This window comes from Prionailurus bengalensis, chromosome A3 (genome assembly GCF_016509475.1).
Source record: "Prionailurus bengalensis isolate Pbe53 chromosome A3, Fcat_Pben_1.1_paternal_pri, whole genome shotgun sequence".
NCBI classification, from domain to species: Eukaryota; Metazoa; Chordata; class Mammalia; order Carnivora; family Felidae; genus Prionailurus; species Prionailurus bengalensis.
This window is the reverse complement of record NC_057354.1, coordinates 86,987,826-87,012,650: the sequence shown is the minus strand read 5'-3', so window position 1 is coordinate 87,012,650 and position 24,825 is coordinate 86,987,826. Positions and strand designations below refer to the sequence as shown.

At 41.9% G+C, this 24,825-nt stretch overlaps 2 protein-coding genes across 2 annotated transcripts in view; both read right to left on the bottom strand.

The window, feature by feature from the left end:
• GMCL1 (germ cell-less 1, spermatogenesis associated) overlaps positions 1 to 4,406 on the bottom strand; it is a 38,957-nt gene extending 34,551 nt beyond the window's left edge. The window contains exon 1 of the mRNA XM_043603576.1: positions 3,913 to 4,406. Within this exon, the coding sequence (XP_043459511.1) occupies positions 3,913 to 4,172 (260 nt within the window). The 5' untranslated portion in view covers positions 4,173 to 4,406. The remainder of the gene's footprint in view (positions 1 to 3,912) is intronic.
• Positions 4,407 to 8,571: 4,165 nt separating this feature from the next.
• Positions 8,572 to 24,825, bottom strand: part of ANXA4 (annexin A4) — a 61,794-nt gene continuing 45,540 nt past the window's right edge. The window contains exons 8-13 of the mRNA XM_043603575.1: positions 22,786 to 22,842; positions 17,769 to 17,862; positions 13,880 to 13,975; positions 13,288 to 13,346; positions 11,953 to 12,075; positions 8,572 to 9,644 (exon numbers count right to left, since the gene is read on the bottom strand). Of these exons, the coding sequence (XP_043459510.1) occupies positions 9,585 to 9,644; positions 11,953 to 12,075; positions 13,288 to 13,346; positions 13,880 to 13,975; positions 17,769 to 17,862; positions 22,786 to 22,842 (489 nt within the window). The 3' untranslated portion in view covers positions 8,572 to 9,584. The remainder of the gene's footprint in view (positions 9,645 to 11,952; positions 12,076 to 13,287; positions 13,347 to 13,879; positions 13,976 to 17,768; positions 17,863 to 22,785; positions 22,843 to 24,825) is intronic.

Genomic DNA, 24,825 nt, shown 5'->3' with positions numbered 1-24,825 from the left:
CCAAAACTTTTCATGGAGTAGCTGGTTGAGGTGGGAGAGTGCTCAGAACAACCTCAGGGAGCATAATTAGTGTCAACACACAAATTTCCAGGTCTTAGTACCTTTTTACACACTTCAACCACACTGGGCTGAATAGCCAGGCCTCTTCCACTGATATAAAACATACTAAATTCTGGATGTATTTTCTTTTCTTTTTAATTAATTTTTAAAAATTTATTTATTTTGAGAGAGAGAGAGAGAGAGAGAGAGAGAGAGAGAGAGAGAGAGACACCATGTGACCATGTTGACACAAGGGCCAGAGAGAGAGAGAGGGAGAGAGAATCTCAAGCAGGTTCCACATTGTCAGCTCAGAGCCCAACTCAAAGCTCGAACCCTCAAACCGTGAGATCATGACCTGAGCTGAAATGAAGAGTTGGATGCTCAACCATCTAAGCACCCCTAAATTCTGCATGTATTTTCTAATAAAGGTTTGCTTTAAAGACTTTCCATTCTAGTCCACTCATGTAGTTCAGGGGTTGGCAAACCTTTTATGTAAAGGTCTGGACAGTAAATATTTTCAGCTTTGTGGGCCAGACAGACTCTAAGCAAATTTGTTGGCATCCCAGTGAGCAGCTGCCTGCTTACCAGCCTTAGCCGACCACATCTCAGCTTCTCTACCATCTAGTGGGCTACAGCCTTACCTCCTCCAATATCTGAATCTCACTCTGGGAAAGATGGCTCTATTCAAAATTTGTTCCTTCCTTGGACGTTCTCAGTCTGAGAAGTGGTGAATTGCTCCCTCTATCTTCTATTCCTATACATTTTTAGAAATCTCTTTACCTTAGTTTACCTTCAGTAATTAATTCCCCTTTCCTTGTTAATGGTTATATTACATTTTCCTTTTTCAAATTGCTGCATGATTTCTCTTTTGAATGGATCCTGACATGGCACAAAAACAGACACATAGACCAATGGAATAGAATAGAACCCCCAGAACTAGACCCACAAACGTATGGCCAACTCATCTTTGACAAAGCAGGAAAGAACATCCAATGGAAAAAAGACAGCCTCTTTAACAAATGGTGCTGGGAGAACTGGACAGCAACATGCAGAAGGTTGAAACTAGACCACTTTCTCACACCATTCACAAAAATAAACTCAAAATGGATAAAGGACCTAAATGTGAGACAGGAAACCATCAAAACCTTAGAGGAGAAAGCAGGAAAAGACCTCTCTGACCTCAGCCGTAGCAATCTCTTACTCGACACATCCCCAAAGGCAAGGGAATTAAAAGCAAAAGTGAATTACTGGGATAAAAAGCTTCTGCACAGCAAAGGAAACAACCAACAAAACTAAAAGGCAACCAACGGAATGGGAAAAGATATTTGCAAATGACATATCGGACAAAGGGCTAGTATCCAAAATCTATAAAGAGCTCACCAAACTCCACACCCGAAAAACAAATAACCCAGTGAAGAAATGGGCAGAAAACATGAATAGACACTTCTCTAAAGAAGACATCCGGATGGCCAACAGGCACATGAAAAGATGTTCAGCGTCGCTCCTTATCAGGGAAATACAAATCAAAACCACACTCAGGTATCACCTCATGCCAGTCAGAGTGGCCAAAATGAACAAATCAGGAGACTATAGATGCTGGAGAGGATGTGGAGAAACGGGAACCCTCTTGCACTGTTGGTGGGAATGCACACTGGTGCAGCCGCTCTGGAAAGCAGTGTGGAGGTTCCTCAGAAAATCAAAAATAGACGTACCCTATGACCCAGCAATAGCACTGCTAGGAATTTATCCAAGGGATACAGGAGTACTGATGCATAGGGCCACTTGTACCCCAAAGTTCACAGCAGCACTCTCAACAATAGCCAAATTATGGAAAGAGCCTAAATGTCCATCAACTGATGAATGGATAAAGAAATTGTGGTTTATATACACAATGGAATATTACGTGGCAATGAGAAAAAATGAAATATGGCCTTTTGTAGCAACGTGGATGGAACTGGAGAGTGTGATGCTAAGTGAAATAAGCCATACAGAGAAAGACCGATACCATATGGTTTCACTCTTATGTGGATCCTGAGAAACTTAACAGGAATCCATGGGGGAGGGGAAGGAGAAAAAAAAAAAAAAAAAAAAAGAGGTTAGAGTGGGAGAGAGCCAAAGCATAAGAGACTGTTAAAAACTGAGAACAAACTGAGGGTTGATGGGGGGTGGGAGGGAGGGGAGGGTGGGTGATGGGTATTGAGGAGGGCACCTTTTGGGATGAGCACTGGGTGTTGTATGGAAACCAATTGGTCAATAAATTTCATATATATATAAAAAAAATAATTTGAAGAAGTAAAAAAAAAAAAAAAATGAATGGATCCTGACATATATATTTCAATGACATTAAATGCAAGTGGTCTAAATACTAATTAAAAGACAGAGATTATCCTAATGGATTAAAAAAGATGCTAGACCCAACTATATGCTTTCTACAAGATACCTATTTTAAATATAAAGATACAGGTAAAAAAGAAAACAATGGAAAAGATACACATTTTAAACACCCAGTAGTAGTGGAAAGTAGTAGTGGAAATATTACCAGGGATAAAGAGAGACATTTTTGTAATGTTAAAGGAGGTCAATTTATCAAGGAGACATAATATTTACAGAGCACTTCAATACCAGGCACTGTGCATTATATGGACCCTAAAAGGCAAGTATTAGGGTGCCTGGGTGGCTCAGTTGGTTAAGCATCAGACTCTTGGTTTGGGCTCAGGTCATGATCTCATGGTTTGTGAGTTCAAGCTCCACCTCAGACTCTGTGCTGACAGCACTGAGCCTGCTTGGGATTCTCTCTCCCCCTCTCTGCCCCCCACCCTCCTCTTGCTCACGCTCTCTAAATATGTAAACAAATACACAAAAAATAAACAAACTTAAAAAAAGGCAAGTACTAATTTCTCCATTTTACTTAAGAGGAAAAAAGGCTATTAAGCTCAGAATCTGAGCTCTTTATACTATAGTGACTCTACAAAAAGGTAACTGAAGAATTTGACAGGGGTGGGGGTGGGTGGTGTTCATTTCTGTAAATAAACAACAAGCATTCATACATAAAACTCTATGAAAGATTTTTAGATAACACACTATTAACAGAGGCTATCCATGATACTTTCATTTCACAATAAATGTTACATTTGTGTAGCAAAGTTTTTCAATCTTTTTTTTTGAAGTTTCATTTAAAATACTGCATTTATCCCACTGATCTTAAAAAAAAAAAGGCAATCAGATTGCTTTATGTGGAAACGTATTCTGTGCATAAACTACGTTCTAATTTTCTAATTCACAAGTAAACATCCTGTGTTTCAACTCTTTGAAAAAAGGTTAAGCAAGCTGCAGCAATGACTTACACATATCCACGGTCAACGTTCAAGTACTAGAGGCTCTAACTTTGTTCCCAATAAGGAACAAATGTACACTGCTGATAAATTTCACCTTTACAGTTAAAGAGAACTCTCGTGTGTGTACTAACTTCCCTTTACACTGATGGACGTGCCCCTTAAGGTAACCGGATGCAAAACAACTTCTCCTGCCACCCACTCAAAGAGGAGGACAAAGGTGTATTACGGAAGGCCAGCCAGCCTTTGGAGCCTAAGGTTTAATGAGGCGTGAGCTCTGGCTTGGCGTTTGCCAGTCTCATCTTGGGGCCGTAACACCACTCGGGCAGCGTCTGTGGTTTATAATCCAGAACACCAGGCGCCTCCCAAGGCGCTCCCCATCCGCCCCGCATCAGGCTGGCTCCCACGTTTCCCGGGCAAGGGCACGTCCGCTCCTCACCCGCTGGGGAGCGCCGCACCCCCAAGCGCACCCGGCGCCGGGCTTGTCCCCAGGCGGGGCCCTGGAGCTGCCCAACAGGTGCGGGCGCGTCCCTCCACGTACCTGCGCGGGGTGTTGAAGAGTCGCTGCTGCTCGTCCCCTTCCTCCTCATCCTCGTCTGTCTCGGAGTCGGGGTGACAGTAGCAGAAGGCCCCACTGCTCCTCTTGCGCTTGCGGCTGCCTGGGCAGTAACAGAAGCCGTGGCCCGCAGCGTCGCCGCCAGACTCCGGCCTGCGGGTCGAGCCCCCCGCCCCAGAACCCGGCTCCTGCTGGGCTCGGGCTCGCCCCGGGTGGCGTAGCACTCGGCTGCTCAGGGAGCCCATGGACCACGGCTCCCCAGGACTTCAGGGAGCGCACCTCAGGGAGCCCAGCGGAGGCGGTCTCCCGCCATGGCCCGGCCGCCGCCCGCCTCCACCCAGCCCAGGTGCCTACACGGCCACCTTCTCACGCGCAGCCCCAACCGTCGCAGCGGACGCTACCGCCTCCATCCTCCGCCCCGCCCGCCGCGTCCAGCCGCGCGGCGCGCCGGAACCGCAGAACCTCGCCCCCTCGCTATCGCAACAAAGCGCGGACCGGAAGGCGCGTGCGCGCGGCGAGCCTCCGGAAGGGGCGGGGGAAGGCGAGTGTGCGTGGTGGGTGGGGCCTGCGCTGAAAGGTAAAGGGGGTTGGAGCCGGGGAGCTTGTCGTAGCGTAGGCGGCTAGCGGCCTGCTCTCCGCTTGGGTCTCGCGCTACCATGAGACTTGGGGCCAATCTGGATTTTAGCGTTACTTCACACACCCCTTTGTATTAGCCCGACCGGGAGTTCCAGCTCATTGATTGTTTCTGCAAAAGTTCCTTGAGTTCCGGATACCTAGTAGGCTCTGTGCTAAGTAGGGGCAAAAAAGATGGTGCTGTTTGGGCTCTTCCTTAGAGGAGCTCACCACTAGTTGGGATCACGCCTTGCGGGCATTTGGCAAGGCTTCCTCGGGGAGGAGGACCTACTATGTGGAGTTTCGTTAGGCCTTTGTGTTTCTTAAACATCGGCCTTCTGCCGCCCCAGACGGGTTATGGCAAAGGTTCCCTGCACTTCCCAGCTTCCCTTCTAGCTGCAGTGAAACGTCTGAGTAGGGTCTGTACCAGTACTGGCAGGGCTTACAGTGCCTTCTGGAGGCCGGAGCAAAATTTACAGCTGTCTGCCTTGGACAGCCAGCTTTCATTCCCTGACACCATTCTGCTACTTTTTAAATAAAGTGTTTACAATGAATTACTCAGAGTAATACGGTAAACACCTATGGTCCCACCACACGTATGATAATTTAAAATTAAAATAGCTTTGGGGCGCCTGGGTGGCTCGGTCGGTTAAGCGTCCGACTTCGGCTCAGGTCATGATCTCACGGTCCCTGAGTTTGAGCCCCGCGTCAGGCTCTGTGCTGACAGCTCAGACCCCGGGGCCTGTTTCAGATTCTGTGTCTCCCTCTCTCTCTGCCCCTCCTCTGTTCATGCTCTGTCTCTGTCTCAAAAATAAATAAACGTTAAAAAAAATAAAATAGCTTTGATTCATTCTCTTCAATAGGACACTATAGATAGAAGCTCCCTCTCCATCTCTGTCTCTCCCTCCACTGTGGTGACCACTATCCTGAGAATAGTGTTTATCGTTTTCCCATGCATGTTCTTAAACATATACCCATAAGCACTGTATGTTCTTTAGCACATTTAGGCATGTAATTAAATGGAATCATATTGTACCTATCATTCTGCACCTTTCTTCTTTCTCAAAATTTTACTTTTAAGACTTATCCAGTTAATCTCCAGTTAATTTTCATTGCTCATTGTGTCACTAATCCACAATTTGTTTATCTTTTGAGGGAGTTAGGTTGTTTCTACTTTAATGTTCTTATAGAGTAGCAATGAACACCGTGTACAAAGATTCACCAAATAGATTCCTAGAAGTAGATTTCCTGGGAACTTTCCACCTCTATTAGCTATTGCCAAGTTCTCTGGAATGATTAAACCAATTTATACTCTCATCAGCACCACATGTAGTTTGGGGGCCTGAGTGGACTGGTGTCTGACTCATGCCTGAGAAATTTGAATCAGGAGAAGCTGGCTGAGGCAATTTGGTAGGGGGTGGGGTGGGGGCAGGAGGGGTGGGGAGCAGACAATGGTGGCAGCAAGGGGATCAGTCTTCATGCCTAGAATTTGTCAGCACAAGGGATGTGCGCGCACGTGTTTCCCATGGAGCAAGTGTGGGCCACCATAAGAGAGCCAGTATGGGATCATCTTAGATTCTGTCCCAGAGGCCTGGGTGGAAGGTCAAACTGACTTCAACAAAGAACCTGAAAGTATTATCAGATTCCTAGGGGCTGAGAAAGGAATTGACAAAGGCACCCAGGAGAATGTCCCTAAGATTCAGCTTTAAATATCTGCCGCTGTTTCACAGTACTGATCCTCTATCACCACAGCAAGAACAGTCGGGTAAGAACTTTCCTGCTCCCCTTTACTCTTTTGGCTAAGTTTGGGCTGTGGTGGAGGGATGGGTGTGGGGAAGGAAACCAAAGTGGAGAAAGAAGAGAAACCCACCATATTCCTTACTCCTGCTGGCAATAGTCCAGAGCTGAACAATAGGCCAGAACTGAAGAAGCCTCAATTATAAATCAAGTTTGGAATTTTGACTGGACATATTAATTACTAAAATGACCATAAGGGACTGCACAGTAGGACTTTTTAAAACCTAAGGGTGACCAGAAAAGTCCCAGCACTATCAGAATTTTCATCTAATGACAGGAGTAGACTCATGAATAAATGTAAATAAACAGTGGGACAGAAGAACAAAGTTGCCTCATAATTATATTCCAAAGTCATGCTTGTTCTTCACAATAAACAAACATTCCTCCAAGGTGGCTTTATCCTGCTTCCAGTCAACAAATGTTAATATCCAGTCACCATATGCAATTTGTTTTAAAAAATTTGGTTAAATCATATATAATTTAAAGCTAAAACTACTAAAATTTTGTAATGCTTCCAAAGCCAAATAAAGTTGGAGATTCCATACTCTTCTAGGTACATATCAAAGCAGCAGTACTATTTCCTGTAATTAATTGGAATGACTAAGTATTTGTACAAATAGTCTTCACCATTAGCTCAAGCACTTATAATGGGCAAGTAAAAACAAATTGAAAAAAAATCTTTGTATTTCATCTATCAAAATACAATAGATATTATAGAAGGAAAAAAGAAGGCAACTATTCTTTTTCTTAATTTTTTTTAATGTTTATTTTTGAGGGAGAGACAGCGAGTGCAAGCTGGGGTGGGGCAGGGAGAGAGGAAGACACAGAATCCAAAGCAGACTCCAGGCTCTGAGCTGTCAGCACAGAGCCTGATGTGGAGCTCGAACTCACAAACCATGGAAACATGACCTGAGATAAAGTCAGATGCTTAACTGACTGAGCCACCCAGGTGCCCCAGAAGGCAAGTAGTCTTATTTAATACAAATGTTCCACTTATAAGAGAGCATCACTTATTTCCAGAGAATAAATTAAATACATTATTTTATATTATTAAGTAGTGTTTGGTATATGTAAACATTAGTTTTATAGCAGTGACTGCACATAAGATTAAATATGTTATTTTTTCTTAATGTTGTAGTTTCTTATTAAAAAATGTTTATTTATTTGGGGGGGGAGGGGGAGATGGGCAGAGAGGGAGGGAGAGAATTCCAAGCAGGCCCCATACTCAGCTCAGAGCCCCATGCAGGGCTTGAATACATGAACCATTAAATCATGACCGAGCAGAAATCAAGTGTTGTAGTTTTTTTTTTTCAATATATGAAATTTATTGTCAAATTGGTTTCCATACAACACCCAGTGCTCATCCCAAAAGGTGCCCTCCTCAATACCCATCGCCTCCCCTCCCCTCCCTCCCACCCCCCATCAACCCTGTTTGTTCTCAGTTTTTAAGGGTCTCTTATGCTTTGGCTCTCTCCCACTCTAACCTCTTTTTTTTTTTTCCTTCCCCTCCCCCATGGGTTTCTGTTAAGTTTCTCAGGATCCACATAAGAGTGAAACCATATGGTATCTGTCTTTCTCTGTATGGCTTATTTCACTTAGCATCACACTCTCCAGTTCCATCCACGTTGCTACAAAGGACCATATTTCATTCTTTCACATTGCCACGTAGTACTCCATTGTGTATATAAACCACAATTTCTTTATCCATTCATCAGTTGATGGACATTTAGGCTCTTTCCATAATTTGGCTATTGTTGAGAGTGCTGCTATAAACATCGGGGTACAAGTGCCCCTATGCATCAGTACTCCTGTATCCCTTGGGTAAATTCGTAGCAGTGCTACTGCTGGGTCATAGGGTAGGTCTATTTTTAATTTTTTGAGGAACCTCCACACTGTTTTCAAGAGCGGCTGCACCAGTGTGCATTCCCACCAACAGTGCAAGAGGGTTCCCGTTTCTCCACATCCTCTCCAGCATCTCTAGTCTCCTGATTTGTTCATTTTGGCCACTCTGACTGGCATGAGGTGATACCTGAGTGTGGTTTTGATTTGTATTTCCCTGATGAGGAGCGATGTTGAGCATCTTTTCATGTGCCTGTTGGCCATCTGGATGTCTTCTTTAGGTTGTAGTTTCTAACAGAAACTGACTAACACAAGTTTTTTAAAGATATCTTCTTTCAGGGCCAGGGTGAAAAATCTCCGAAGTGGAAAAGTCAATTAGAGAAAGAATATTTTAAAGACATTTTAAAGACACCATGTTTTATTACAATTATTTTTCCACGTCGTATATAAACTGAACCTTTGAATAAAATCAAGTACAACTTCAGAATAATTCTAGAGTTGAAAGGCACAGTGCAAATGTAAATTACTACAAATCAACAAAATTGAAAAATATTTAAAAAATTACTTTTAGCACAAAAAAATTCTTGTAAATAAAAGTAAATTCAGAACATTACACCATCATCAGTATAATACCTGGTTGGACACTTAGTTTTTTTCCATTCATCTTCCAGCTGGATTAAGACATTAACCATAATATTGTGGAATGTTCAGCATTTATGTTTGCTAACCAGACATATATGACCTGTATAACCACACTTAGAATTTAATTTGCTCAGACGAGTTGGTGATTTTGGTATACTTCAACCTGGAGAGAGTAAGTAATCTTAATGTAAGATGTGAGAAAGGAAGTCTCCCATGCAAACTTTTGTAGAGATCAACTAACAGTATAGACAAAATCTAAACAAAGGAGATTAATGGATGTTTTCAAAGTATGACCATGTAAAACAGCTAATCGAACTGATATTCTTAAGAACTACATGCTCACAATTTCAAATAAAGAAATTACTAGCCACTTTGAAAACAATTAGGGAAGCAAAGTGATTTTACAGCAGTCTTTGAGTCTTCTGCTTTAATAGTTTTTCACCAAAACCATGAAATAAATTTAATACATTCCAATTTCTGTGAAACACAAACAAGGAAGAAATCTGTTAAAACCATGGAGTACATTTTTATTTCTAATTTAAAATCTCCTTTCAAGTTGTATAAGCTTTGAAATGCAAGTACAGCTTTAAAGCATCATAATGAGTAATTATAGATGAATAATAATACAGTCTATATCCTAAGGAGCATCTGTAGGCGTTTTAATTGGAAATAAGCATTCTGAGATAATACTAATAGCAGTGTGGAAAAATGAAGTGAAAAAAAAATTCAAAGTGTTGGGAATCCTCCTATCCTTCCTGGATTTTATTTTAATCGTCTCCTCCACAGAGAATGAGCAGTACTTTCCTGTAGTCTCCAGATGTGTCACCCTGGGGGCAAGGGAAGCAAAGGAACAATCTGATAAGCGGGTTTTCAAAAGGAATACACAGATCGGAGTCAACCATGTTAACTTTTTCAGTCTTCTCTGGCTTTTTCTCAGAGAGGTATTTTTTTATTGCAAAAGTAATACCTGTTCAATATAGGAAATAAAGACATAAAAGAACATAAAAACCCTAATTCCACCATCTAGAGATATTCTTAGTATTTTGGTGTGTGCAATATCCTTCCAGACCTTTTTCTATGTGTATGGATTCCTATGTGAGGGGGTATAGTATTCTGTATTCTGCTTTTTTACATAATAGAGATTATTTCCCTATTTTAATTTATTAAATGTTCTTCTACAACATCATTCTTTAATGGTTAAATAGTATTCCGTTTTATATAGGTAAAATAATTTGCTTACCCTCCCCCACTGTTAGATATTTCTATCTTTTCTAATTTTTCACTATTATAAATACTGTTATAATAAGCAATTGTAGTTAAATTTTTGTGCATTTTCTTGATGATTTACTCAGGATAGATTTTCATAAAATGAGAATTACCAGATTAATGATGGTGCCTTTTCTTAAAGAACATTTTTTTTAATGTTTATTTTTTAAAATTTTTTTTTTAATTTTTTTTTTGACCTTTATTTATTTTTGAGACAGAGAGAGACCAAGCATGAATGGGGGAGGGGCAGAGAGAGAGGGAGACACAGAATCAGAAGCAGGCTCCAGGCTCCGAGCCATCAGTCCAGAGCCCGATGCGGGGCTCGAACCCACGGACCGTGAGATCGTGACCTGAGCTGAAGTCGGACGCTTAACCGACTGAGCCACCCAGGCGCCCCTTAATGTTTATTTTTGAGAGACAGACAGAGAGAGAGAGAGAGAGAGAGAGAGAGAGAGAGAGAGATGGAGACAGAATGCAAGTGGGGAAGGGGCAGAGAGAGAGGGAGACACAGAATCCGAAGTAGGCTCCAGGCTCTGTCATATCAGCACAGAGCCCAATGTGGAGCTCAAACCCAGGAACCACAAGATCATGACCTGAGCCAAAGCCATGGGGTGCTCAACTGAGTGAGCCACCCAGGTGCCCCAATGACTGTGCATTTTCTTAAGCCTTTTGGTACATGTTGCAAAATAGCCTTCCAGAAAGGTGCTATAATTTCTACATATAATGTTTTATGGTCTAATTATTAGATCAATTTTTGTTTGTGCTTCATGGGCACTAGAAAAGAGGGACTCTCTGTCTATTGGATTCAAAGTTTAATATATATCTCTTAAATTAAATCTTAATATATCTTTCTTTATGTTTTGTCTCATCAATCTGCCAAAGAATAAGGATGTGTTAACAATGTCTTCTTTTGGAGCTTCAAATTTCTTATTTATAGATTTGAATGCAACACTTATTTGGCACTTAAAAGTTTCATGACTTAATCTTTGTTGTGAATAGTTGCCTTTATTAATATAAAGTGATCACTTTTTTCCTATTTAATGTGTTTTCTCCTTAAATTCTTTTTCCTTATAGCATAATCCCTTTTTCCTTATAGCATAGTGTTCTTTTCCCTGGCCTCTTTTTTACAGCTGCTTACATGTCACTGTATTCTAGTTGTTCCTTATAAGTATAACTTACATTTTTCTTACTTTTGTCATTTTTGCTTTTTTAAAAAAATATTTACTTTTGAAAGAGAGAGAGCGTGCGAGCAGGGGAGGGGCACAGAGAGAGGGAGACAGAGAATCCCAAGCAGACTCTCCACGGTCAGCCTGAAGCCCCCAATATGGGGTTCGAACTGTGAGATCATGACCTGAGCCGAAGTGAGACACTTAACCGACTGAGACACCCAGGCGCCCCTGGATGTGAATCATTTCTTGTCATTCTCATGCCCAGTTACGACTCCGGGAAGTCTGCTGCCAGGTAAACAAAGGCAGAAATCCAGCGTAACTAACAGGCTTTCCCACTGTAGATCTTAGCTGGCCCTGGGTAGGGTTCTGGATGACTGACTTTGTTGCTTATCTTCCACTGTAAGCAGGCAGGCAAGGAAATGACACTTTTAAAAGTATTCATTACAATATACTCTTTCTCTGTCCGGGGTCAACATAATTACTATATTTAGAAGGCAAACATTTCCAGCTTCTAACCTGGCAGAGATTTAAACATCTGTGTGAAAGGAAAGAAACTGGAAATACCTGAATTAGAGTAAGATCTTTAAAAGTGGTGCTATCTGCCAGGGAACGGATAAGAAGTGTCTGAATACCTAGGTCAGAACCCCATTTCTTTTCTCAGAGCTTTCCCCTGGGCCAAGGCCGGGCTCTCATGACCTACCTTGATGAAGGAATACAGAGACTTCCCATAAAGCCTCTTGAAGTTTTCCCGGATGTCCATCATATCAATCTCTGCTCGAGAAACCATAACTCTGATAAGGGTGTCATCATCGGTGCCCAAGCCCTATGGAAGAAAACAAGATCCATGCTGGTTCTCTGCTCTTCTTTAGCCTATCAAGGCAAGCCTATGCATGGCTCTCCTGATGACGTCTTTTGCACCACAAAGCCTGTAGAAGCCTGTGGAATACTGTTCCTCACCATGGTGTTCAGGGCTTTCCACAACCTACCTTTCCAACACTCTGTGTTCGAACCAGAGGAGACTGCTCTCTGCCATTCGAGACACATACCTGGTGTTCTCATACTGCCTGCCTCACCTGCAATGATTCTTCCCCACTGAATGTCATCCTTCCTTCCCCAGCCTTACCATCCTTCCTACCAGATGAAATCCTCCAACGTAAAACTCCCTTTATCTATTTTTTTTAACATTTACTTGCTTACTTTTGAGAAAGCGAGGGCCCGCACAAGTGGGGAAGAGGCCGAGAGATACACACAGAATGTGACACAGGCTCCAGGCTCTGAAGTGTCAGCGTAGAGCCCAACGCAGCACTTGAACTCACAAAACTGTGAGATCACACCTGAGCTGAAGTCGGACGCTCAACTGACTGAGATACCCAGGTGCCCCTGTAAAATTTCCTTTAAGGTCCTGCTGAAATATACCAACTTCTTTAAATATTCTTCTCTGATCTTCATCCCCTAAACAAATACTGGAAGATACTCTTCTTTCTGTGTTCCTATATATTTGGATCCTCAACTACTGTCTTATATTCTATTTTGTCCTTACTGGTATTTTGCACACATGTGTCTTCCCCTTCCTACCTTCCAATCTCTCCTGTACCTCTCACGGTTCCCAGCAGCAGTCTCTGCACAGAGTATGATGCATGGTTAGGGGCTTGGGCTCTGAAGCCAAACTGCCAATATTTGCATCCTTGCTCCATTACTTCCTCACTGAGGACCTTGGACAAACTGCACATCCTCCCTATGTCTCAGTTTTCTCATCTGTAAAATGGGGGTTAATAATAGGACTTTCCCCTTAGAGCTGTTGTAGGGATAAAATTAATCCATATGTATACGGCATTAGGAATGGTGATCACATGTTATAAGTACTCAATAAGTATTACCTAGTATTATCATTAGCAGGCACTCGGTGAAGTATTTGATGAGTTGAACTGAGTATCTCAAGCTGATTTTGGTTAATTTGTATGGGAAACAGAAGTAAACATGAAGGTGGACATAAGACATGTTAGAGTCATTGAGATGCTAAAAATGAGCCATTTACCTTCATAGATTTATAAAGCCTTTCAGCAAAATATGCAGATTTGTTCCTCATGCACTTTACTGTTAAGAGATAAAAAAAAAAAGAAACAAAAAAATTATAAAAGCTATGAGAAAAAAGTGGCAATTGTTCCCTCTGTTTCTACAAGGTATGAAGTAGTATTCTCTTGATTGCTTTGTCAGAAGAATTTTAGCCAAGGTCTATGTTTTATGAACATAGACCATGGAGAAATAATTAATAAAGGCAATTAAAGCAAAAGGCAGCATATAGTTTCAAAATGATTACTATGTCTACCATATGAAACAGTTATTAGTTCTAACCATCCATAGACTTACAAGAGTCAGCTAATATAGGATTATCTCTCCGGTATATTCAGATATAAAAGCACAGAGGATATAAAATATATAAAGCTACATAATATAATAATGATCAGATCATATGTAATACTTCTTGTCTAAAATTCTGCGTCCCATTATGAGGGACTGAAACTTTTTTTTAAATCCCTGAAAACACCTATATCCCCATGACAACAAACTAGTAAGGAGAAAAGTCGGTAAACATTTGTTTCTCTACTTCCCACCCTCTACCAACTTACCTATGGCCAGCAGAGCATCTTCAAAGCTGCCAGATGTTTCAGATTTAATACTCTGCTCAATATCCTTCTGTGATATCCTTTTGTATTCATCAAACACTACAAACAATAACAAAATGGAATTATAAATAATAAAAAGAATAGAGGAAACTGAAATTTATGGAGAGAATGAGCATTCTAGAGATCACTGTTTATCTAAAAAAATTTTTTTTAACATTTATTCATATTTGAGAGACAGAGACAGAGTGTGAGTGGGGGAGAGGCAGAGGAAAAGGGAGACACAGAATCCAAAGCAGGTCCCAGGCTCTGAGCTGTCATGACAGAGCCTGATGTGGGGCTGGCACTCATGGACCGGGAGATCGTGACCTGAGCTGAAGTTGGACGTTCAACCGACTGAGCCACCCAGGTGCCCCCATTTTTTTTTACAAGTATTTTTTAAAATTTTAATTTAATTTAATTTTTTAATTTATATCCAAGTTAGTTAGCATATAGTGCAACAATGATTTCAGGAATAGATTCCTTAATGCCCCTTACCATTTTAGCCCATTCCCCTTCCCATAACCCCTCCAGTAACCCTCTGTTTGTTCTCCATATTTAAGAGTCTCAGGTTTTTGCCCCCCTCCCTGTTTGCTTCCCTTCCCTTATGTTCATCTGTTTTGTATCTTAAAGTGTTCATATGAGTGAAGTCTTATGACATTTGTCTTTCTCTGACTAATTTCACTTAGCATAATACTCTCCAGTTCCATCTACGTAGTTGCAAATGGCCAGATTTCATTCTTTTTGATTGCCGAGTAATACTTCATTGTATATGTATACCACATCTTCTTTATCCATTCATCCATCAATGGACATTTGAGACACCCCCATTTTTTATTTTAATTAAAAAAATTTTTTTAATGTTTGTTTTTGAGAGAGACAGAACACAAGTGGGGGATGGGCAGAAAGAGAGGGAGACACAGAATCTGAAGCAGGCTGCAGGTTCTGAGCTGTCAGCACAGAGCCTGACGTGGGGCTCAAACCCACAAGCTGTGGGATCATGACCTGACCTAAAGCCAGATGCTTAAGCGACTGAACCACACAGGTGCCCCGAAAAAAAATTTTTTTTCTTAACGTTTATTCACTTTTGAGAGACAGAGTGTGAGTGAGACAGAGTGAGACACAGAATCCAAAACAGTCACTATTTATTCTTTGGCATACCTCAGGAAGAAAGTAATTAGCAGTGTCAGTGAGAACCCAGGAGGCACAGGCAAGTGGAATGGGTGCGAAGGGAGGATGAAGGAATGTTGTGACTCTCGGAGGAGATCAGGCGAGTCCTTTCCCTTATTTGGGACCCTGTTTTCTCACACATAAAATGAACATAACATCTAGAGAGATGTGCTTTCTTTTCTCATTGTTCTCTTAATGAGCAGAACATGTCTTTTTGTAATTCTGGCCTTGGCAATCACCTGTCTGTTCCTTTTGGCTTAAAACTAGAGTAAGTCAACCCCTTGAATACTGAGTCACATTTGACACAAATGGTTGCCTCTTTTAATAGAATGTAACATAATTAGTTTTTCTTTCACTTTTTGCCAAGTATTTTCAAATGCGATGAACCTATTTTCCTCTCGCTGTCTCCTTCTGGAGCCTTCTTAGAGTGGATATCTGTTTTTTCTTCTTAACATTGCTCTCTTTGGGGTATTTCCCCAGGCCCCATCAGTGTGATTTTCACAGGGCTGTCAACCCACAGACACCCCTGCCCCCCAACATACACCATAAGCTCTACCAAATCAGTGGGCAGTTCATCGGACCACAGCCAGTCTTACCCTCCTGGGGACTTTTTAAATTTAATTAATTAACTAATTAATTTTTAAAGAGAGAGAAAAAGATAGAGTCTTAAGTAGGCTCCACATCCAGCATGGAGTGGGATGTGGGGCTCGATCTCACAACCATGAGATCATGGCCTAAGCTGAAATCAAGAGTCTGATGCCTGACTGAGCCACCCAGGCTTTCCCCCTTCTGGGGGTTTTATAAATGAGCAGATAATGGGAATGGCCAAAAGCACTGAGTCAGCTTTAACCTCAGAGAACAGAAGAATTAACTGGGGAACCTGGGAAACGTCCTGGATGTCACTTTCAGGGATTCTAAATCAGCCAGTCTGAAGTAGGGGTTCAAGAACCAGCATTTTCAACAAAGACCAGACTGAGAAACTCTGCCTTACAAGTAAAATATGTGACTCCCTTCCACTGTGATCCCCAGAACTGCCTTGATTTCTGTTCTTCCTGGAATTGTTCAGCTCTTCCTTCAATTCTATGAGCCACCAGTTTTTTCCATTTTCCCTCTTGTCCCATTCTGTATTATTTCTCCTTCTTACTTAAGTTGGAGTCAGTGTCTATTGCTTGGAATCAAAAGATCTCATTGACACATTTTCAAAGTCCCAGTTTTCTCCACTGTAACATGGGGGAAATAATGGCTGCTCCAATGGGATATTGCAACAAACAATGCTTATCATATGCTTAGCACTGCACTGGGAAGATAATTAATAAAACCCTAGTTATTTGAATCCTCACTATTATTGTTTGTTGGTAAGAAAATTATGAAGTTTTCTTTATCCAAATAGTGCTTAGATTTTCTTCCAGTCGTTTACAAGCAGATATTTTATAACTTCCCGACAATTGTGCTGAGAAGTGAAAATTGTTACAAAGGTATTTGCATGGTCTTTAGCAGACCTGCAGTTCTTGGGAAATACCACCAGGTGGAGATTTATGTAATTAGTAATCTGGCAAGGGGAAGAAATAAGGAGCTGAGTCAGAAGTTGGTGCATCTGATGGTAGCCCGTGACATTTATTAACAGGTGTAATTACCTATTTTTAGGCACTGTGGAATATCTGAAATCACTGCAACTTCCAAATGTGTTGTAATTTTCAACTACTTTATGTTTTCAATTTAGCGAACTCATCCTCAAATTTCCCATAGGTTTTGTAAATTGTGTGTGATTATACAGCACGGTGGGTTTATAAAATTGTGCTGCAACATAAAGACCTAAAGAGCTTATATAAAAGATGAAATATCCTATTTAATCCTTATTGCTGTTTACAAGAAAATAAACCTGACGACAAATGTTCCACAATTTTTTTCCCAAAGAAGTTTAAAAGCACATTACAAAGACTAGCATCACCAGAAGCAAATTAAAAACATTACACATAGGAAATAAAATGTGAAACTATCCACTATTTATCTTATGCCACATACTCCCTAAAGAAATCATTTCTATTAGCTTTACAACTTGGATATTAAATAGGAATAAATATCAACCAACAATTCTACTTCATTAGTCACTGATGTACTGAAGATTTTTTTCTTATGTAAGTAAAATTAAATGGGGCAGGTGCCTGGGTGGCTCAGTCGGTTTAGTGTCCGACTCGTGATCTCGGCTCAGATCATGATCTTGCAGTTCGTGAGTTCGAGCACTCATAGTGCAGAGCCTGCTTGGAGTTCTCTCTCCCTCTCTCTCTGCTCCTACCCCACTCATTCTCTCTCTCTCTCTCTCTCTCTCTCTCTCTCTCTCTCTCTCTCTCTCAAAATAAATAAGTAAACTTAAAAAAATTTTTTTTTAATTAAATGGGGCTGCTTTAGAAAAAGGACTGACCGCGAACGTTGGTTTCCTACAAACAGGAATGCCAAACCCCTATGAATACATTGTATATCCACTAATTATTCATCATTAATATTTCAGAAATTGGCTCTCATGCACACTGTTGCACTCCTACATTTCCAAGGTAAGATATCTAAGACAGTTCAGTGCAATCAGTTCTTTGTACCACGTAAAGGGGAAAAGGTTCTAAATTAATTATGGACAATGTAGTTTTCACTGTCTTTCAAACAGTTCCTTTGGAAGATGAGGCAAGTGCCTTACCATGCAACAGATGATTGCGGTTCCGGGAACAGAGAACAGTTAGAAATTTCACCTCATCTGTCCCCCATTTCTTCTCTCCAGCCTCATACAGGTCCTGAAGCCAAACAAAGCACAAGTTTAAAACATCACAGAGAAGGTGCCAGGAAATATATAAATATTTCCAGAACTTCAAAGAGCTGAGCTGGCTGCGTTTTATTTTCTTGGTGATGAGGGTGGAAGTGGTGTTGGTGAGTGGCAAACAATGACTCAAGACTTTTCCTTAGGTATATGACTAATACGACCTTTTACTATCTCCTTGAGAGGACAAGCACCAGCAGCAGCTCCTTATATACAGACTACATGGTTCTGTCATCAGAGCTGAAAGGAATGCCCTAGACTAGGCTTACCATACAGAAGTCACTAACCATATGTGACTACTTACATTTTCATTCATGAAAATTTACAAGTCAACTCCTCAGTCAGACTAGCCACATTTCAGGTGCTCTGTGGCCATTTGTGGCTACTCTGGCTGAGGAGTTGACTTTTAAATTTCATTTAATTTTAGTTAATTAAAATTAGCCAGTGGACACCCATACGAGACAGTGCCAATGTAGAACATTTTCAGCATCACAGAAAATTCTACTGGACAACACTATTGTAGAATGATCTGTGATTTGCCGAAGGCTACACAAGGTGTCACAGTAGAACCAGGACCCCATTAGTAATTGTTTATATTCCAAACAGGTAGGACTATAAGAATTGGACTCTGGCCACTTTAACTATATTACTGATACATCAAAACTACTATTCATATTACCTCACTGCTCTTTTAAAAAAACAACAGGAAAATAGCAACTGTTGGCGAGGATGTCGAGAAACTGGAACCCTGTGCACTGTTGATGAGAACGTAGAATAACGCAGCCTCTATAGAAAACAGTATGGCTGTGCTTCAAGAAATTAAAAATGGAATTACCATATGATCCAACAATACTACTTCTGAGTATATAGCCAAAAGAATGGAAAGCAGATCTTACAGAAATATCTGTATATCCATATTCACAGAGCATTGTTCACAACAGCCAAAAGTTAGAGGCAACTCAACTGTCCATCGACAGACAGATGAATGGATAAACAAAATGTGGGCTATACAAACACTGGAACATGATCCAGCCTTAAAAAGGAAGGAAATTCTGGCACATGCTACAACCTGGATGAACCCTGAGGACATTATGCTAAGTGAAATAAGCCAGTTACACAAACACAAGTACTGTGTGATTACCTTGTATGAGGTGTCTAGTCAAACTCATAGAAACAGAAAGCCAGAGAGTGGTTGTCACTGGCTGGGAGGAGGGGGAAATGAGGAGTTGTTTAATGGTGTAGAGTTTCAGTTTTGCAAGGTGAGAAAGCTCTGGAGATTGTTTGCACAGGAATATGCACATAGTTAACATTACTGAACTATACACTTAAAAATGGGTAAGATGGCAAATTTTATGTTATGTGTGTTTTATTTTAAAAATGTTTTTGGAGCACCTGGGTGGCTCAGTCCGTTAAGTGTCTGACTTCGGCTCAGGTCGTGATCTCACAGCTCGTGGGTTCGAGCCCTCCGTCGGACTCTGTGCTGACAGCTCAGAGCCTGGAGCCTGCTTCAGATTCTGTGTCTCCCTCTCTGTCTGCCTGCCTCTCCCCGCTCACACTCTGTCTCTCTCTCTCTCTCAAAAATAAACATTTATTAAAAACATTTTTTAATTTTTTAAATTTAAAACCCTACTGTTTATTTATAATCAGCAGCTGGCTTGTTAAGTTTCTCAAAATGCCCTTAACTGACACATTTTTGTCCCTCATTGGGCTTCCCTCCATCTACTCACCTATTCTTTCACTTCTTTGTCTAATTTCCTCACTGCTTTAGAGTCAATTCACAGAACCATGGAATTTTAAAGCTCAGAGGGCACGAAGAGTTCATCTAAGTAATAAAGTAATAAGCTTTAAAATTCAGATTTTCCTGTTTCGTCTAAGATCACTTCTTGTCGGCTCATCTAGCTCCTTTATCTTTTCTTGCCCTTCATCTGGCTCCGTTTTCATCTCTGTTCTTTTCTCACCGCCTTTTTATTTAGCTCTTGTTTCACTGAAACCTGTTTTTCTCTTGTGTATTTTAGGGTCCAAAGCCATGTGAAATCTGCCTCTTCCTGACAGTGTGGCCCTGTTTGCCTCCCTTGCTGCTTATGTTTGTTCACAGGCCACATAGTGTCTGATCTGAGGATTTGCTGACTGTCATGCTTTTTCATTTTTAAGTGATGAGCAGTCTATCCAGATCTGTTCTTTTCCTCCAGAACAAGGTGAGGGGATTCTTCTCGGAGCTCCTCACTTTTTATATGGATGGAGTTCCAGCAGGAGCACCAGTTGCTAGTCCACGGAGGGCTGCTGAGACACAGGAGTTCCCTGAGGAATTTCTTCCTGTTCGCACAAAGCCACTGTGCTTTGAGGTTGGGGGCATTGGCCTCTTTTCTGTGGCAGAAATGTCCTTCCTGCATCCTTGGCCCAGGTTTGCTGCCCATCTGGCATTTTAACGGCCCTCCTCCATGGTTTCCAGTGTTGATGCAGATTTTCCCTTTTTTAGATTTGCTGGTTTGTTTGTTTTTCAGGAGAAGAGAACCAAAATGTGTCATCCAGCCAAAGCTCTGAAGGGCATTTTTACTGTAGTTTAAAAACTTTTTTTATGTTTATTTTTGAGAGAGAAAGAGAGACCGAGCCCAAGCAGGGGAGGGGCAGAGAGAGAGGGAGACAGAATCTGAAGCAGGCTCCAGGCTCTGAGCTGTCAGCACAGAGCCTGACGTGGGGCTCAAACTCATGAATCTTGAGATCACCATCTGAGCTGAAGCTGGACACCTGACCGACTGAGCCACCCAGGCACCCCTAGGGTAGTTTTAATATATCATGAGTTTCTTTTTCTTTTTTTAATTTTTTTTTTAACGCTTATTTATTTTTGAGACAGAGAGAGACAGAACATGAACGGGGGAGGGTCAGAGAGAGAGGGAGACACAGAATCTGAAACAGGCTCCGGGCTCCGAGCTGTCAGCACAGAGCCCGATGCGGGGCTCGAACTCACGGACCGCGAGATCGTGACCTGAGCCGAAGTCGGCTGCCCAACCGACTGAGCCACCCAGGCGCCCCATGAGTTTCTTTTTAAAGTAGGAATTTTGAGCACTCCCTATGATGTCCTTCAGTGCCAGTTTCATCCCAAGAACAGATGAAATTGGACTCGTTGGATAACAGCCTTTTTAAATTTTAAGATTTCTACCTTTTGTAAGTTACCATGACCTGATTCCACCTGCCCTGATCATTCTTCTCATCTCAAACTCATTTACTTTCCTCAAAATCCAGCTATAACACCTAGTGGTTGCAACCACTCCCCCTGCCGCTGATACAAGCCACAGCAAAGGCTGACAAGGTTTTCCTACCGTCTTATCCTACAAGAGCTGAAATATCAGTGGGCGTTGGTCTTCAATTCCTCACCTCTTGGTGAAGGTTCCAGAAAAACCTACTCTGAGTTCTACTTCCTCCGTCCAACTTTCCCAGCCCAAACTTGGTAGGAAACCCCTTTCAGCTGATCACTTCCAAGAGGCTCCTTGAAGGGCCCTCAAAACAGTTGATTGAACTGCATTTGTTTAAAAAAATCAGACAGACCTGGATTCAAGGAGCCCAATTCTACCAGCTAGGAGATCTTGGACAAGTTATTTATTTATTTATTTATCATTTACCGTAGTTAGGAATGATTTTTTTGGATAAGTTATTTAAATCTTCACATCAGTTTCTTAATCTCTAAAGCAGAAGTAAAAATATCTACTTCACAGATGTGTTGTGAGGAAAAAGCGCAAAGCAGTTAATGCAATGCCTGGCATCTAAGAAACGCACCAACAATTGACAGTGGCTATAATGTCTCAGGAATAAATTGCTTGCTAACTCTTCATTTAGTTTGAGATACACCTGTAGGAGCTCCGGAAGGAGCTATGGAGGCTCCTTCCAACATACCCAAAAATGTTGTCTTTGAGGTAGCTGAAATTCATGTAAGCAACCAGGAGTTCAGCGTTTTCAATACCTTCTCCCTCCTCAAAGCTTTTGTTTTAGAGGCAATTTCCTATTTCTCTAGTATGGGATGGGCCTCCCTGCATCCTCAGAACTCTTATGACACACATACCCCTCTCCCTCTTGGTGAAAGCAACGGGTTCTTTCCTGCAGAATCCATAGTGGTTCATACCTTGCATAATGAATGGGAACAGTTCTTCCCCATGGTTGTATATTGGTTGAGAGTACAGGATCTAGATCCAAATTGCCTAGGTTCAAATCCCAGTTCTGCCATGTATTATCTGTGAAGTTGAGCAAGGAACTGGACTTCTGTAAGCCTCAATTTTCTTGTCCATAGAACGGGGATAGCAATACTTGGTTCACAGGGTTATTGCAAGGATTCAATGACATACTTTGTATCAAGAGCTCAACAGTGTTTGGCACTTGGTAAGGACCCACTTTTTATTAGTTCTTATTGTCAGTGTTACCTGGCTGCAGTAAATAGATCAGGCATCAGTGCCAGGGCAGCATCAGTGGGCTGGGCACCAGGGAAACAACTGCCTCTTGGGGGTTGATATTAATTTTACCCCAATGGGGTACACACTGCGCCAAGCTGTTTAACACAGGTGCTGTCAAATGTTCTCTCTGGGGAAGTAAAAATGCAAGGTAAATAAAGCAAAGGCAGGTCCCTTCACCTTCAAGTGATTCCAAAGATGGTCCATGGTTCTCTGGGGTGGCCATACCATGGTCCCAATGTCAAGAACACAGGGGGGCTTATATAATGATGCCCTGTATCACCCCCAAGCCCCAAGTATCTCTGCAAGAAATTTCTGCATTAAAGGTTATCTATGGGAACCTTTTTTTTTTTTTTTTTAATATATCCCAGCCAGGCAATATACACTGAAATATAAGAGGGGATCCACCAACTAAGGCATGTCTTACTGGCAAAAGAAAAGAAAGAAATTTCAGTTCTACTAACCTGAGCATCCTGTCTCATGAGAGCATCATCCAGATAATTTCCTTCATCCCTGCCACCCTGAGAAAAACAAAACAGAGAATGAGAGAGTATCCATGAAGATGGTGGTGGGGCACACTGTTAGGACAGAATGTCTGGGAACCCAAGGACATGATAATTAGAATGCCCACAGAGGTCACACTTCCAGCCTAGGGAGAGAGGGCAGATGTCCTCTGAATGTGTTTGCATTATTCCTGTGGCTCTGGTCTGTGCCTAGAGAACATGACCAACCAGAGCCAGCGGCTCCTTCATGCTGCCTGGGCAGTCTCTGCCAGCAGAAAGGGAAGCAGAGAAACACTGCCTGCTGACTGCTCCCTCCACTGCTGTCTCCTCCCTTTGCCAGCTCACCCCACTCCTATGTCTTCCCAGCTAACTCAAGGCCTTCCTAGCAGGCAAATCTACATTGATCAATTCTGCCAAATAAGGGCTTGGAACAAAGGAGAATCAAGAGTCTAGGACCAGCAGTGGGGCTTAAGGAGCATGTGAAAACGCCTCACCCCTCACCAACATCAGCTCATGGGAAGGGCAGGGTTGAAGCCTGGGAGGAATGGTAAGGAGTAACAGGCTACTTTCCTCTGGATTGTTAGACTATTTTTTTTAATGATTATTTATTTATTTTTGAGAGAGAGAGAGAGAGAGAGAGAGAGAGAGAGAGAGAGAGAGAGAGAGAAAAGAGAGAGAGCACGGGGAATGGCAGAGAGAGAGGGAGACAAAATCCCTAGCAGGCTCTGAGCTGTCAGTGCAGAGGCCAATGTAGGGCTCAAACTCATAAACTGTGAGATCATGACCTGAGCTGAAATCAAGAGTTGGATGCTTAACCAACTGAGCCACCCAGGCACCCCTTGTTAGACTACTTCTATTGCTATGCTGTCTCAATATTCTATGGTCTAGGCATGGCTTGGCAGAGTGCTAAATCTGAAAGGCAAAGAACAAAATGGGTTAAGAAATGCTAAGAAATAAGGAGTGAGGAAAAAATAAGGAAACAAGTAAAGCAGGTCAGCATTATTAAGTAAATATCACAGGCAGAGTGTGGTGGGGTTGGAGATGATTTCTGGGGTCCTGCCTTGTTAATATTAACAGAAACAATATTATTGTTTTACAATATTAACAGAAACAGGAAGTCAGGAAGATGAGCTGGTTTGGGGGGGGAAATGAGTTCAGGTTTAGTTTAGGAGGACTGATTTGAGGTGATTGTAGACTATAAGGAAACACCTTAAAAAGCAGTGAGAAATGAGAGTCCTACACTCAGGAAGGACGTCGGGATAAAGACAAAATTGGGAAGTCATGTGAAATGTCACATGTATGCATCTTCTATTTTCTGGTACCCCTCCTCCCACACTAGCCCAGTCCTGCTTTACTTCTCATCTGGAATATTGAGGTAACTTCCTACCAGGCCTCCCAGTCTCCAGTTCAACTAATCTTATACATCACTGTTACATTACTCTTCTAAAAATGCAGTTCACTCCAGCGATCCCAAACCTTTAGCAGCTCCCTACTGCTCTCCCAACAAGGGATCTCAGTTCATCTTTCCACCTTGTTCCTAGAATCACCAACCAACTGCTCAGCCAACAATTCCTTGAACACACCCCACGCCCCATGTCCCCTGCCTCCTTGCCTCTTTCTGGCTGTTCTTCCTGCCTGTAACGCACTCACCTATATCTGTGCCTCTTGAAATCCTAGCGACCCTCCAAGTCCTCTCTGAACCAGCACCTCTGTCATGAAGGCTGCTCTTTGTTTCTGCAACCAGACTCTCTCCTTGAAACTTCCTTTTACTCTGTGCTCCTCCTCTGGCACTTTTCATGCCTTTATTATAGCAATCTGTGTACCTGATATATTCCTTTATGACAACATAAACTTTTAAAGCCTAGAAGTTGTCTCAATGCACTGAGTAGCAAGGGTACCTGGCATGTATTAGGTACTTATATATATAAATTTGAATAAATGGGCATGCGTGAGTAGCTAGAGTCTCTAAAAGAGAGAGGATTAAAACAGCAGAGAGGCCCA